Source organism: Capricornis sumatraensis, chromosome 6 (genome assembly GCF_032405125.1).
Source record: "Capricornis sumatraensis isolate serow.1 chromosome 6, serow.2, whole genome shotgun sequence".
In the NCBI taxonomy this organism is placed as follows: domain Eukaryota; kingdom Metazoa; phylum Chordata; class Mammalia; order Artiodactyla; family Bovidae; genus Capricornis; species Capricornis sumatraensis.
The window spans coordinates 68746763-68763226 of record NC_091074.1 but is presented as its reverse complement, the minus strand read 5'-3'; the positions used below and the strand labels follow the sequence as shown (position 1 = coordinate 68763226).

The window sequence follows — 16464 nt, the reverse complement described above, 5'->3', positions numbered from 1 at the left end:
AGAAGCATATAATTTGCAGTATAATAAACTCTCACAATGAAATTCTATGCCTTGTAATACTCACCATAATCTTTTTGTACAAAGCCATGACATTATCGTCATCAAATGGTAGAAAGCCACACATAAGTACATATAAGAGTATGCCCATGCTCCAAACATCTGCCTGAGGAGAAAAAAATCAAAAGACAAAAAATCAGAACACATTTCAAAACAGCAGTACACAGAATCTTTACAGAGCTGGAAAAGAACTCAGAGATCATCCAGTTCAACCAGCTCATTCTACAATGTGAAGCCCAAAAAAGGAAGGCTCATCCAAAGTCACCCAGCCAATGGCAGGCCACCCGGGCAGGTCTCTCGACTTCCAGTTCAGTGTACTCCCTGCCAATGCTTAATAGAAAATCTTTTCCAGTTGGCTGGATTGGGCATGATAAGGAAGAAGATGAGGCTAAGTCTCTGATTCTGAAAGAGAAAATATAGTGCTACTGAGGGTTTATTACATATGAGGATTATGTAAACATGCATGAGAAAATCAAAACAAGTTTTAAAATTTACAACTGATAATCTGCAAATGTGACTAAGCTGCACTGTAAAGTCCTCTCTATGTAGAGAAACCTTAATAAAGTTCAACAAATGACTTTTCAAGGATCACGGCTAGAAATTAGCCTGCCAGTACAAACAGCCCTACAAATCTCAAAATCCCAGAAATGAGTTAACCTTTACGTAAGATAGCCATTTGACTACTGGCTGAGAAGTCACAGTTCCCACCCTCATTTGAGCCTTGGAAAAACTTTAGTTTTTATACTAAATAACACCAATCTCACACTGAATCCTGCCTACCAAATCACATCATATTATTAGGACTCAACAAGGAAACCCTGGGTGAACAGTGTACTTTCAAGTGAACAACTGATTCTTCTTCCAAGTTGCAGGAGGTCAGAAATTAACCATTTATGCCTGAAAGATGTCAAATGCTTCATCTATACATTGAGTCTTGGTGGCATGGCACTCCTGACTGGGGTGTTAAAGTTAAGGCAGAGAGGCTACACAGGAGAGCACAGGTGGGAAAACTGTATCGGGTACCGTACTATGAGCAGAAGTGGAGAAAGTGCTGAAGCTCTACTACGTGGGGGAGGGGGAGACAGACAGCTGTTCTGCCAGGTGGTAACAGTGCTAAGGAGAAAAATCAAGCAGGCCAAGAGGACAGGAAAGAAGATTCGTGGCAGAAGGAGCAACAGGGATAGAGGTGGAACAGCAGAGGCCAGTGGGGCTGGAGCAGAGTGACCAGGAAGGAAGAAGAAGGAAAGGAAGAGATCAAGCCCTGAGGCTTTGGAGTGGGAGCACTGACCTCAAGACCCTAGACTACCAGAGAACTAACCCTAGGGAGTATCGAATAGTAAGAATGCACACAAAGGAAACCACTTGAATTTAAGAATACAAGACCCGGCATCACCCAAACACCGGTAGAACATCTAAACAACAAACAAAACAAAAATACAAACCCAGTCATCAGCAGACAGGATTACCACCTCACTCAGCCTTGCCCATCAGAGAAAAAACAAACAAAAAACCTCAGCACAAATCTCACCCTATACGAAGCTTACACAAACCAGTGGACCAACCTTAGGAGGGCAGAAACCAAAAGGAAGAAAGAATTCAACCTTGCAGCCTGGGAAGAAGAGACCTCAAACACAGTAAGTTTAAATAAATAATGAAAAGGCAGAGAAATACTATACAAATGAAGGAACAAACCAGAAACATCTAAGTCCAAATAAATGAAGAGGAACTAGGCGAATTCCCTGAAAAAGAATTCAGAATGATAGTAAAGATGATCAAAACCCTTGAAAACAAAATGGAGAAAATGCAAGACTCAATTAACCAAGGCCTAGAAGAATTAAAGAATAAACATACAGAGACAAACAACACAATTACTGTAATTAAAAATACTCTGCTGCTGCTGCTAAGTCGCTTCAGTCGTGTCCGACTCTGTGCCACCCCAGAGATGGCAGCCCACCAGGCTCCCCTGTCCCTGGGATTCTCCAGGCAAGAACACTGGAGTGGATTGCCATTTCCTTCTCCAGTGCATGAAAGTCAAAAGGGAAAGTGAAGTCACTCAGTTGTGTCCGACTCTTAGCGACCCCATGGACTGCAGTCCACCAGAAAAATACTCTAGAAGGAATCAATAGCAGAATATCTGAAGCATAAGAATGAATCAGTAAACTGGAAGACAAAATGGTGGAAATAACTTCTGAAGAGCAGAATAAAGTAAAAAGAATGAAAAGAACTGAGGATAGTCTCAGAGACCTCTGTGACAATATCAAACGCACCAACATTTGAATTATAGGGGTCCCAGAAGAAGAGAAAAACAAAGGGTATGAGAAATTTTTTGAATTGATTATAGTTGAAATTTTCCCCAGCATGGAAAAGGAAATAGTCAATCAAGTCCAAGAGGTGTAAAGAGTCCCATGCAGGATAAACCCAAGGAGAAACACACCCAGACACATACTAATCTAACAAAGACTAAACACAAAGAAAGTGGCTACACAGGAAAGAGTGGGCTAATATGGCCTCATCAAATGCCATAAGAAGAGGTTAACAGAGAGACTTCCTCTGAGAAATTACAAAAGGAATTAGAGATGTTTACCATGGAACATTCCATAAAGCATGATCTGAACCATGAGCAACAGAATAATCTAAATTACTTATTTAAGAAAGAAGATTCCAAAACAACAACAACAAAAAAGAAGATTCCTAGAGCCCCACCTTAGAAAACAAAACTAAAATCTCTAAATATACTGCCCTGAGTTCTGCATATTTTAATAAGTGCCCCTAGACAATACCTTGGTACACTGTCCTTAAGAAGTTATCCTAGAAGGATGGAAAACTGAACTAAAATGGGTAAGAAAGCAAGATCCTGTAGGAAAACCTTGATGCATTCAAACCAGCAGAGCCTCATCACCAGACCTCTAGGACTCTTGTGAGCATCAGGCATGTGATTACCACTCCTAGGAGACTAGAAAGAGTACGGGTGTGAGGTAGAGCCTCACTCAGTTCAAATCTTGACCCACAGCTGCTAGTTGTGATCCTGCAAAGGCACTTAATTTCTGAGCCCCAGTATCTTCATCATCTTTATCTTATGAAACAGAGTAACAGCATTCACTCCAAGGGATTTTTGTGCAGATTAAATGAAAATTATAAAAAGGATCTACCATGTGGAATCCTTGTGCATTATTACAGGAATGTAAAATGCTGCTGCCACTATGGAAAATAGTATGGCAGTTCCTCAAAAAATTAAAAATAGAACTACCATATGATCTAGCAATTCCACATTCGGGTATATATCCGTAAGAACTGAAAGCAAGGTCTCAAAGAGATATTTGTGTCTACCAGCATTATTCACAATAACCAAAAGATAAAAGTAACCCTAAATGTCCATGGATAAATGCATAAATAAAATATGGTGTATACATGTAATGGTATATTACTCAGACTTAAAAAGGAGGGAAATTCTGATACATGCTCCACAATATGGATGAACCTTGAAACTATTACACTAATAAAAGCAGTCACACAAAAAAACAAATACTGTATGAGTCCATAATACAAGGTCCCTAGCCTAGTCAAACTGACACAGATAGAAAGTAAAAGGATAGCTGCCAGCGGAGCAGGGAGTGGCTAACAGAGTTATTATTTAATAGATATAGTCTCAGTTTTGCAAGATTAAAAGAGCTCTGGAGATTGACTGCACCATAATATGAATGTACCTAACACTACTGAATTGTACATTTAAACGTAGTTCAAATAGGAACTGTATCCTTAAAAATGGTAAGATGGCAAATATTATGTCATGTGTATTTTACCACAATTGAAAGAAAAAAAAAAACATCTACCATGATTCCAGGACTATGATAAATATTCAGTAAAAGTTCGTCCATTTCTTATGATGCCCCGAGAAGGCCACAATATCACCTCTGTGGTATTTCTGCCAAAAGTGCATAACCCAAAACTAATCAAACAAATTCAACTTGATGGCCATTTTATAAAATAACCGGCTTCCCCCAAAATTTCAAGGTCATGAAGATGAAAAAAGCCTAAGGAAGTCTTCCAGATTAAAGAACAAAGAAATGCAACAGTGCAACGCATGATCCTGAATGGAATCCTGGACTGGAGGGAAAATACAGCTGTAAAAGACATGACTGGTACAATCAACACCATCTGAACATGAATTGTGGGTTAAATATATTGTACCAATGTTAAACTCTCTGATTTTGATAACTAAAGTGAACTTATTTTGATAACTAAAAGAGGGACATCTTGGGAATTTCCCAGCAGTCCAGTGGTTAGGATTCAGCACTTTCACCACTGCGGCCCAAGTTCAATCAATCCCTGGTGAGTGAACTAAGATCATCCCACAAGCCACACAGCATGGCCAAAAAATAAATAAATAAATAAATAAGAGAGCCCTTCTTTTAGGAAATATATACATAGCATTTAATGATAAAGGGGTATGATGTCTCCAACTTACTCTCAATTGGTTCAAAACATAATTCACATGTATATAAACATAGAGAATACTAAAACAAATAGGGAAAAATGTAAACAGTTGTAAACTTGGCAAAATATATATAGAAGTTTCTCATTCCATATTTGTACCTATTCTGTAAGTTTGAGAATACATCCAAATAAAAGGTCACCAAAAACAAGTTAGTCCTCATCTTCTCATGTTACAAATTAAGTAAACTGGCATATCTCAAAGTTTCTCCCACATAACACCAGTTCCAAAAGATGCTCCACATAAAAAGTGGATTCTGTAGGCGCATGAAACTGAGACCAGCTGCTCTCTGCAATGGTCTCCTCCCAGAGGACATTGTACAGAACATATTAAGATTCAGAAACATCCTGAACTAAAGGAAACTGTCCAACCCAGTATTTCCAGAGCTTTTGACAACTAAACCTTTTCCATTTTACAACAATATCAGCAAAATCGGTACTCCAAAGAGTGTAAGGGGCTAACTAGCATGCGGTAGCCAATAGTTAAGCGGCAATGCCCAGGGCTTTCTGAGCCTAGGCCTCTTACACAGGACTGCAGGCCTTGGATAGCTGGCTGTGGATAAAGTACAGCCAGCTATCCGAGGTCTTCTCTGTGCTAAACACCATCTCTGCAAACTAAGCCTATAATCCTGGCCTCATACTCTACCTGGCTGGACTAATCAGTCTAAATTATGGCACCGTTAAACACAAAACACCAGAAATATATCTTTGTTTCACAAGAATATTATGCATTATTATATTTATTGCAAGCTGTTCATTTCCCTTATTACTGTACATATCTCACTCTCTGACTAGACAACTCTTTGATTAACAAGTTTATTTCTTACCTCATTACATCCTCAACACACAGTGCCTGACTCACTACAGATCACCAGTAAACATATATGGATCATATATTGAATTAATCACTGAACAATTACCTCTGATCCCAGATATGATTTGCCTTGTATTAATTCAGGTGCTGCATAAGCAAGACTCCCACAGCAGGTCTGCAGGTGATAATCCTTGTTACCCTGCCAATAAGATAAAAATGAAACACTTATTAACTACAGCCCTTAAGAGAATTAAAACCCTGATAAACATTCTTCCAATATAAGCAGAGATGCTAGATAAGAGTTACCGCAAATGATAAGAGACATTCTGCCACCGACTCAATACTCAGCCCATGTGCGTGCATGCACGTGTGGCTTCCTCTTCTCTGGATTTCCAACACCACCAAGACCTGGCATGAAAAAAATCCTTCTCCCCTTAGCTCAGTCAAGCTCGTACTTCCCTAGGCATCCATTTGCAGAATAATCAGTTTAGCATACATCCAAGCACCCAAGTCCTCCCACTCCCAAGTACTCAAGAAAAAAGGATTATTTCTCTGAAGGACCCTATCTCCAATAGCAAATCTTTACCAATATATAAGTGTCTTTTCCCCAAGAGGGAAGAGAGCAAACACTACACAAAACAAACCCTTGGGAGTCTGTTTCCTAGACTTGGTTATAACACAGATCATGACCTCAGCCTCCAGATCTGTTCAAATAAGGATCCTCTGGTCTCCCACAGAAATATGGAGACATAATGCAAATGATATCACCGCCTAACACTTCTACAGAGTTCCCCAAATGGCAAATGACTTATGAAATTATAAGATTTCATTTACAACTGCAACAGCACACCCAGAAGTTAGCTCCTCAGCAGAAAGCTGAGGCCACCTTCTCCCAGTCAAGTCTTGCTTTGTGAGATGGAGGCTGTGTGGGTTGAATCCGTGGCAGCCATAAATAAAGGCTGCCAGAGTCTGTCACAAACATTCTCCACTGCCTCCTGTGATGAACATGACTTAAACCAGCTTAACGGCTCAAAGTAAGCTTTATCTTTATTGCTTGTCGATCAGAAAAATGCCTTCTTGCATTTGGTTCCCAGACACAAGACTCGAGTGACAATCTCTGAAGAGCCAAGGGAAGGAGAGGAAAATCAGAAAGAATCAGACATTCAGCCAAAGGGGCAAAATCTGCCTCCCTGTGCACCCAGGTAGTTCTGATTGGGGCAGGAAATAATCATGGGACTCCAAGGGGCTGAGACAAGTCTGAAATTTCAACATTCTTAATGAGGGTAGACAGTTCATTTTAGAGACTGTAAGTACCATCATTAGAGGACTCAAGAGGAAGCCTCCAACAGCAGCCACACAGGAGAAAGTTCAAAGTCACCTCAAAGAGAAGGTATTAACTATGGAGTGCAAATTAAGGAAATAATTCATGGTATAAATTTTAAAGTACATATGGACTTTTTCCTTCTGCTTTTATAAGGAAAAGGGATTGTCTCTCAAAATGTAACTGTCAGTTATATAAACATTTGGATAATAAAGAACAGATTTTCACTAGATTTCCTGAAATGCATATCTAAACAAAGAAAGGCATCATCTAACAGAAACATACTCCAGCTGCAAACACGTGGTCAATTCAGCATTCACACTGTGATGGCTTCCTGACACTTCAGTCCTGCAAATTCCCTCACAGCATACCCATGGGATTTTCAGCAGGACCAACCCTGGACCTAGAGCAGTGGTTTTCAACCTTGGCTACATGTTAAAATCATCAAGAGAACTTATAAAAAGCATGAAATTTAGCATTTTTCTCAATGGATGCAACCAGGCTCACTAAATACTAAATGGAAGTTAGTGTAAGATCACAGGCAAGAGGTGCACTGGCAAAGGAAATAAACTCATTTTTATCTCTGCGCTTACCTTGGGTTTTGCACAGAGACCAAAGTCAATCAGCTTTAATTTATGATATTCGTCAAACAACAAATTTTCCTGAAAAAAAAAAAAAAGACATATTCGTAACTATATAGTTTTCCTTATGTTACATCCCACCTCTAGCTATTCCTAAAAGCACTTTAAGGTTGGGTAAAGAGTAAAAAAATCAATTAAAAAAAAAAAAAAAGAATGAAGTGACAAGAATAGAAGGAAAGAGAAGAGGAGAGGAATGTTGATAACTATCCTGCTTCCCCTCAAGGCACATTAGCATAAACCACTTTCTCCTTGGTACTCTGAGGTTCAACTACAAGCAAACATGATATATGCCAAAGGCAAGTTTGAACACAAAGAGTGAACTCAAATCAAAGAGTTGGATAAAAACAAAGAGAAAAGGACAGAAACCGCCATATCTTGTTAGGGCAATTCTAGATCTCAAACCCTAGTATCAAATTACATTGAAATTCATGTTCACCAGCATGCATATTAGTCAAAGCCTACACATTTAAGGGTATCAAATTTTTATTCTGCCCTTGAAAAGCAGAGTCTGCACATTTTATTGAACTATTCATTTCTGAAGCATAATGGAATTAAAATTAAAGGAAGATGATGTCAGGAAAAGAGTATCAAGAGGAAGATACTCAAAGACAATATTCTCAAAGAAAATACTCAAAACTCTTCTTTCCTAGGAATAAAACCTGAGGTTTATATTCTACAGCTAATTACAAAGACATTTATAATGTCACACAAAATTGGCAAAGAAATAGAATGCCAATAGTAAGTCCATCCAGAAGAGCCCAGCAGGAGTCAAAAGTCAAAAAGGAAAAAGAAAGATACATTAGGAATGGAACAAAAAAATAAGCAAAAGCCCTAATAAATTCTAAACAGAAAGAACATTTGGAAATTGAGTGATGACAGTCAGATGTCAAATTCTCAGGTGAGCATCTGTAATGCAGTCACTTACTGGTTTGAGGTCCCTGTGAGCGTAGCCCTGGCTGTGCACGTAAGCAACTGCAGACACTATCTGACGGAAGACAACGCGGGTCTCCTCCTCTGACAGGCGATCGTGGGAAATTATATAGTCAAACAGCTCTCCTCCAGGGCAATACTGCAAGAGCAGCAGAGTCACATAAATATCATTATTACTTGCAAAAATCAGAGGAATTTAAAATAAAAAATCATACTTAACTCAGAGATGTTGTTAATTCGATTTCTAAGCAAAGGAATGAACTAATTTAGGTATGTTCAAAAATACACTCTCAGTATTCTAGCTTTTGGAATACTTTTGGTCTTGAGCTATTTTTTTAATTAATTTATTTATTATTTTTTAGTTGCACTGGGTCTTTGTTGCTTCACGTGAGTTCTCTCCAGGAACAAATTCTAACCTATTCTGTCCACTAGGAACAAATTCTAACCTATTCTGTCCACTAAAGCACACCATCACATGAGGAGGGTATTACAAAGGATATATTTACAATGTGTCTCCAATTTATTATACATGTCTACTTGGTCTAAATTGTTACAGTTAGAACTTAAACAGGTAAGCCACTTAGCATTTAATCTTGCAAGTGAAATGAATTTAATACCTCTCTCATATAACTATCATAAAATGAAAGAGAATGGCCTGAATAAACGTTTGTGTCCCAAAAAAATTCCTATGTGGAAACTCTAAGCCCTTAAGACGGTGATTTTAGAAGGTGGAACCTTTGGGAGGTGATTAGGACATGAGGGCAGAGTCCTCGTGAATGAAAGCAGTGATCTCATAAAAGAGGCTCCAGAGAGATCCCTAGCCTTTTCTATCATGTAAGCACAAAGCAATAAGGTTCCAGCTATGAACCAGAAAGAGGACCCTCACCCGACCATGCTGGTGCCTTGATCTTGGGATTCCCAGCCTCCAGAACTGTGAGAAATAAATTGCTGTTGTTCATAAGCTACTCAGTCTGTGATACTTATTACAGCAGCCCAAAGAGACTAAGACAGTGACAAAAAACTTAAGGTCTCTGCAACTTACTACTGACCTCGAGAACCATGAATATTTTGTTGGCTGTCTCTATCACATGGTAGAGTTGACATATATGCTGATGTCTCAGGTTCTTCAAGGCATCAATTTCTGTTTTGACCCGAGGCAAATCACTCTGTGACAAAACATTTTATTAAATGAGCAATAAACTTATTTGGAAACTATTCCATGCCCCAATATCAACAACTCTAATACTAAGTAGCAAAAGCAGTCAATGGCCTCAAAACAATTTGCTCAATAATACAGAAATAGAGAAAAAAACTTATCTCTGCGTACATTTTCAAAAGGCCCTGAGGGTTTTACAAAAGAAAAGTTCAATCTGAGGCAAGAGTACAACATGCCCCAAAAATAAAATAATCTCACTCCCTTTAGAAAGTTAGCATTCCAAACAAGGAAAATGACAGGAACACTATCCAGCGTGCATGTCTAGGCTACCACTTCAGTCTCTGCATTAAGAAGCATGATGAAACCTATGGCTGATCCATGTTAATGTTTGATAGAAACCAATGCAATACTGTAAAGCAATTATCCTTCAATCAAAAATAAATTTTTTAAAAAAGAAGCCTGCTGAGCTAAAAATTGGTGAATGTAGATAAAAGGTATTCACTATTTCAGTCTTCCAACTTTTCAAGGAGCTTGAAATTTTTCAAAATAAGAAGTTGGCTGGGAGGAGGATAACCAAGTTGAAAAAATTTTTAAGTTCATAGTAAAGATAAAAATCCAGATATCCATGTAGTAAACAAGTAATATTTTATTATAAAAAGGGACTCAGTCTAATGATCAGTGGTTTAAGATCCAATTAACTTAGGGCCATGCAACCTGATATTAGATCTTAACCCAGAAGTTGTAACTTTAACTATTCTGATATGATGATCTTTTTTTCTTCTTTTTGGGGGGGATGTGGGAATCTGATGACTAAAACCCTATAAGTAATCAAAATATTTTTAAAGTCCAAGAAGTAATTAAAATAAGCGTAATAACAATAGGAAATACAAAAACCAGTTTAGAATTAATGAATTAATACCATCATAATGATGCTTTAGAATAAGTTTTGAGTACTAGTATGTTACATCTTATAATAACAATTCACATTTTATCTGCCATTAAGGTATTTGCTGGGTCAAGTAAATAAGGTACACTAAAGTTATAACAGAAGTTTAAATTGCTTAAGGGAATTAAATTAATTCATTTTGTAACCAATGTTTAAATGATCAGGAAAAATTATTCTTAATATCTTTTTATTAGTTTAATAAACATAATATTGAGCACTGAAAACAAAAATACTGAAGGAGAGCTGAATTATCAGTTGACAGGTTATTTAAAATAATTCTGATATAGATCACTTCGTGATTTTGGCATGTATTTCAGAAGGAGTTCAGAGAACTGAGTGATACTACTGTAACACAACATTCTCTTCAACTTATTTATATATGTTAATCAGCACTTACATCCTTAAAAATAAAATAACAAGTCATATTAAACTCTGCCAGGCTCCTCTATCCATGGAATTTTTCAGGCAAGAGTACTGGAGTGGGTTGCCATTTCCTTCTCCAGGGGATCTTCCCAACCCAGGGATTGAACTTGCATCTCCTGGGTCTCCTGCAGATAAAGAATCTGCCTGCCAATATTCTTTATCTGAGATATTCTTTATCTCAGTGGAGCCACCAGGGAAGCCCTTTTCAAACCACAGATTTATTCATAACTGGCTGTGGAAATGTTATTTTAATAAAAGAGCAATAACTAGAACATTAGAGAAAATTCAGGTTGTAATTCACAAAACTGATCTATAAATATTTTTAAAATAATGTTAAACTTACCCCTAGTGCAATTTTATCCATGATTTTTATAGCTACCATTTCTCCAGTGAGGATATGGCAGGCAAGTTTGACCTTTGCAAAGCCACCTAAGTATAGGAAAATGTATTATGAAGAGATAAGCACACTAACTTAAATATCATCAGCAGAGCAAACTGAGAACTCAAGCACAAATACCTTTCCAAGTACTTTATAAAGCTCTTGAGCTATATTTTCCTGAAGTTTGTGATCCTTTTTTTCTTATTGCTTCCAAAGCATTAGCCATGATCCTAACCTCTCCTTATCCAATGACTGGCTAAAGATTCCCTTTCGCCATTATAGGATATCTTTAATTTTGCAATTAGGAAGTAGAAATTTGTTTTATAATTAACGTTGCAATTAAACCTTTTAATTGACATTGTCAAAAGACAATATAAAGTTGCAGAGACAAAAGACAAATAATATGAAACTTCCATTCAGTTTTAAAACTGAAAAAATAAGCAATTATGTTTCAAAATTGGCTCAAAAGCTGGGTAAATATCTACATTCAGGTATCTGAAAGAAACAAACTTAGTACCTCTAAAAAGAAGTTCCCAAAAGTCCCTCCCATGGTATTCCCCATCTCAGTAAATGGCAAACTCATCTTCTCAGATCATGTCAAAAGCCTGGAGGCCATCTCTAGCCCTTCCCTTTTGTCTCACACCCCATACCCAACGCATCAACATAGCCCATTGGCTCTGTCTTCAAAAATTTTATCAATGTTTATCTTGGGGGAAAGGAGACAGGCACTGAATGGAAACATTTTATGTCCTGATCTGAACATATGGGCATATGTGAGCCAAAACGCCACCAAATGTATTACACTTTGCTTATTTTACTATGTATTATGCCGCAATAAACTATATTTATATATACATACATGTGTGCCTGTATACAGAAGCCCACCGCCTTGTATACACAGAATCCCACTACCTTCAGTTCTATCACCATCCATGTCACCATCATCTCCAGTACCACTCACAAAAAGTATTGCAGTGACTTCCTAACATCTGTCTGCTTCTGCCTTTGCCCTCTCCCAGCCATTGTTTTCACAATCAAGTAGCCAGAGTGACCCTTAAAAGCAAAAGGTCAGATCACTCCTTGGCTCAAAACTCTCGAGTGACTTTTATCCTTAATAAAATGAACTATACGACCTTTCCTACAACTCACCTCTCTCTTGCTCCACTTTTTCCTACTAAAATAAGTTCAAAAAATTTTAAACTATATAAGCTAGGCTAAAAAGCTCATGGTTTGGCAGAAACCAACCCAATATTGTAAAGCAATTATCCTTCAACTAAAACTAAGTAAATTTTTTTTTTCATTTTTAGAGTCTTCACTGATTTTTTTATAATATTGCTTCTGTGTTTTTTTTTTTTTTATTGAAGGATAATTGTTTTACAGAATTTTGTTGTTTGCTGGAGAGGGTGTGGAGAAAAAGAAACACTCCTGCACTGCTGGTGGGAATGTAAATTGATACAGCCACTATAGAAGATGGTATGGAGAGTCCTTAAAAATAAGTAAATTCTAAAAAAAGTAAAAATAGCTCATGGCTGCCCCCATTTCACTCTACTGTCAAATGGATGACCTATTCTCTTCAGGAAAAAATTAATTACCTGTCCCAATAGTTTCATATAATTCATAGTATTTGAGAAGTTCATCATAATCTTTCATAGTCCTTCTGGAACTTTACTCAAAACTATAAAAAGAACCTGTAAGACAAAAACAGTACACAATCAAAAAGGAAACTACGAAGAGATTATCTCCTTCGCTCTTTTAACTACAAATATAAGTAAGTCTCAGGCATATAAATCATATTGAGAAAACTGATTAGCCATAGGAAAAAACAAAACAAGATTCCTCTCACTCCATACATAAAAATCAATTCCAGATCAAATAAAGAAAATATGAAAGGTAAATCTTTGAAAACTTTTAATAGAATACTGTTATTTCAGGATAGAAAAGGGTCCTTTAAATAGACAAAGAAATCATTAATCATAAAAATAATCAGACTGAGATGTTCTCATCAAAACTTGAACGTTTCCCACAGGGCCTGTCCATAACCATGTAAAGAATGTTTCTATGTGAAGCAGTTAAAATTATTTTCTTTTAACATTAATTTTTATTTATTTATTTGGCTGCTCTGGGTCTTAGTTGCTTGCAGGATTTTAAGTTGTTGCAGCATGCCAATTCTTAGTTGCAGCATGTGGGATCTAGTTTCCTGACCAGGGATCAAACCCAGGTCCCCTGCATTGGTAGCAAAGTCTTAACCACTGGACCACCAGCAAAGTTCCTGAAGCAGTTAAAATGATAATGTTCCTTTATTTGACAGACTGCTGTTTTCTCACCAATGACACCCTTAGCGCTACCTCATTGCTCCCACTTCTTCCTCAGATAGACAAAAGCTGAAATGCTCCTGCTCTTTGATAGAATCCATTCCAAAAGTGGTCCTCATTTCCCCAGCACAAGCCCAAACCATATAAGCCTCTTTCAATTCACTCTTATTGAGATGCCCAAGATCCTAGGGAGCAGGGTTCCTCTTGCTGCAGCAAGCTAAGGACACCTAATGTTTTTAAATTACAGATGTGTTCCTAATGGTTTGTGGTTCATAAAGTTAGTTAGTTAAGTCACTCAGTCATCTCCAACTCTTTGCGACCCTGTGGACTGGAGTGGGTTGCCATTTCCTTCTCCAGGGGATCTTCCCAACCCAGGGATCAAACCCAGGTCTCCCGCATTGCAGGCAGACACTTCAACCTCTGAGCCACCGGGGAAGCCTACTTCTATCCATTTCCCTTGTTTTCTACAGAACCGGTCTAATTGTAAAACAGTATTATACTTAAGAAACCCTCCAACCAGCCACCGTTCGCCATCTTCCAATGGATACCGTGGCCATGCAGTATCACATAGGAAGACCATGTGTGTCTTCTTTAAGCCCTGGGGATCAAATCTATCCCAGTTTTTCAGGATACAGTTCAAAGGGGTGAGGCTGGAATTGTTAGCTCCCATCTTGTCCTGAAGAATCCCGGACGAGCCCCCAAGATCAAAGGTTGTTGCTGAACCATGCAAAGACGCCGGGATTCTTGGCCTCCGGAGGAGAAGAATTCAATCTGGGGCCAGAGACAAGGCTTGATCACTCAGAGCTTTTGTGTAATAAAATTTTATTAAAGTATAAAGGAGATAGAGAAAGCTTCTGACATAGACATCAGAAGGGGGTAGAAAAAGTACCGTGAGTCATTTTACTTGGAGATAAAAGGTAGGTTATTTAGCAAGTAAAAAGCCTTCAAAAATTTGGTCAGTAAAATGAACCCTAGAGCAGAAGTTTTCGAGGGAAAAATATCAAAACTCAAGAAAACAATCAGCTTAAAAAATGGTTTTAGTAGCAATGTCAAAATTGAAATAGCAAGAAAGATAAAGATAATGGAAAAAAGACCAAGATCCAATAAACAATATTAGTCATTTTCTAGGAAAAACTGGAGAAAGCAATGGCACCCCACTCCAGTACTCTTGCCTGGAAAATCCCACAGACGGAGGAGCCTGGTGGGCTGCAGTCCATGGAGTCACTAAGAGTCGGACACAACTGAGCAACTTCACTTTCACTTTTCACTTTCTTGCACTGGAGAAGGAAATGGCAACCCACTCCAGTATTCTTGCCTGGAGAATCCCAGGGACTGGGGAGCCTGGTGGGCTGCCGTCTATGGGGTCACAGAGTCAGACATGACTGAAGTGACTTAGCAGCAGCAGCAGGAAGAACTGGCATAGGACCAACTTAATAAGCAGCTGAATCTAGCTGAATCTGCACGAATAGCGTAGGCAAACAAAAGAAGGAAAGTCAGGTTCTGACGCTAATAGAAAGCTGGTGACGTAAAATGAAATATTGCTGCTTCCATTTGAGTGGTAAAAGTTGTTCTAGGCAAGGAGACAGTACAGAGGACATATTTATTCTTCCTGGGCACCTGAGATACAGGATGAGAAATATCCTTAACAGCAGTACTAATTTAGAAACCTTTTAAACAGCAGTTGTCACTGGAGCAAATTGGGAATAAAGTGGAACCACACCCCCAAAGACAGGAATTACAGGACTAAGAATTTTTTAAACAGGTAAAAACAGCAGTAAAATAGAGGTCAATACAAGGCTAAGAAATCTTTGGGATCCTAATGAGGGAGAAGAGAGTGAGCAGGATACTGGAAATGGAGGGGTGTCAGGCTATAAATCTGTTCAGAAAGTTGTCTGATATAAAAGTAGGCTAACACATTCCTTAGAGAGCAGAGCCCCAACTAATGCAATATTGGGGTATTCAGAACACAGGGATTAAAGAGGAAACACAAACAGACATTATGAAGCTTAAAAACCATGAAATGGAAAAAGTTCCCCAGTGGCCTAGTGGTAAGGATTCCAGCCTTTCACTGCTGTGGTCCAGGTTCAATCTCTGATGGGCAACTGAGATCCTGCAAGCCGCGTGGCACAGCCGAAAAACAGACTAACAAAAGACCATGAGATGCAAATAGACAAAGGAAAAGAAACAGGTCTTAGGAAATATAAGACTCTAATTGCCACCATGCACATGCCTAAATTCCATACCAAAGACTGGGCTATTTTAAATTGCCACACTCAGAAAAAGAAAGCAATTGGTATGATGTTGGAAATGATTTTCCCAGATAAGGGATATAAGAGCATCTTAATCAATGTCTTGACGGATTTTTCCCAAATGAGTTTTGAACTTTCAGGCTATGGCCTCCAGTCAACTAGCAGAGATCAACCTGTATCGGTGTAAGACTGAATCACATACCTCCCCTTTTTTCCTTCCTTCCATTTTCTTATCTACTCCCTTCCCTCTGATCATACCATGTCTTCAGAGAAGTAAAACTAATGTGGGCCTAAATTATATCTATTTAATCCAGGTAACATTATTTTTGCTACTGCATAAGAAAACTAGTGTTTATACTGCAAACTGCTATAATGATAGCAGATTTTACTTGGCTTGGGGAAGTACAACTGTTTCTAAATATTGTTAAGTCTCCTCTCTGTTTATCCTCTAGAGTCTGGAAAAATAGAATAAGGACATGCGACTGGAGTTATCCAGCTGCTGCTAAAGGAGGTATATGATTAGTTAAATGTGGAAGGGAACCTCCCATCTGTGGATAAAGAAGAAGGAAACTAGACCCCAATCAGACACCTGATTGTCCTTCTGAATGTGACTAAATAGAACTGGGGCTGTATCAAATTGTGGTCCTGAACTTTTCTGAGGAAACAAGGAATTGCCTAGATAGTGGGAGGAAGTTTATCAGTAAATTTTATAGGATAGCAACAAATTGGGGGCATTTTCTTCCCA

The 16464-nt window shown here is 38.2% G+C and overlaps 1 protein-coding gene across 7 annotated transcripts in view; it reads right to left on the bottom strand.

The window, feature by feature from the left end:
• The window catches only part of MELK (maternal embryonic leucine zipper kinase), a 66187-nt gene extending 53372 nt beyond the window's left edge, over window positions 1-12815 (bottom strand). For 2 of the 7 annotated variants that reach the window (XM_068974055.1, XM_068974057.1), the window contains exons 1-7: window positions 12751-12815; window positions 11123-11208; window positions 9304-9420; window positions 8250-8393; window positions 7277-7345; window positions 5469-5561; window positions 65-163 (exon numbers count right to left, since the gene is read on the bottom strand). In XM_068974055.1, the coding sequence (XP_068830156.1) occupies window positions 65-163; window positions 5469-5561; window positions 7277-7345; window positions 8250-8393; window positions 9304-9420; window positions 11123-11208; window positions 12751-12808 (666 nt within the window). In that variant the 5' untranslated portion in view covers window positions 12809-12815. The remainder of the gene's footprint in view (window positions 1-64; window positions 164-5468; window positions 5562-7276; window positions 7346-8249; window positions 8394-9303; window positions 9421-11122; window positions 11209-12750) is intronic. The other 5 variants (XM_068974058.1, XM_068974056.1, XM_068974059.1 and 2 more) reach the window with 5 other exon arrangements.
• Between the last annotated feature and the right edge of the window lie 3649 nt (window positions 12816-16464).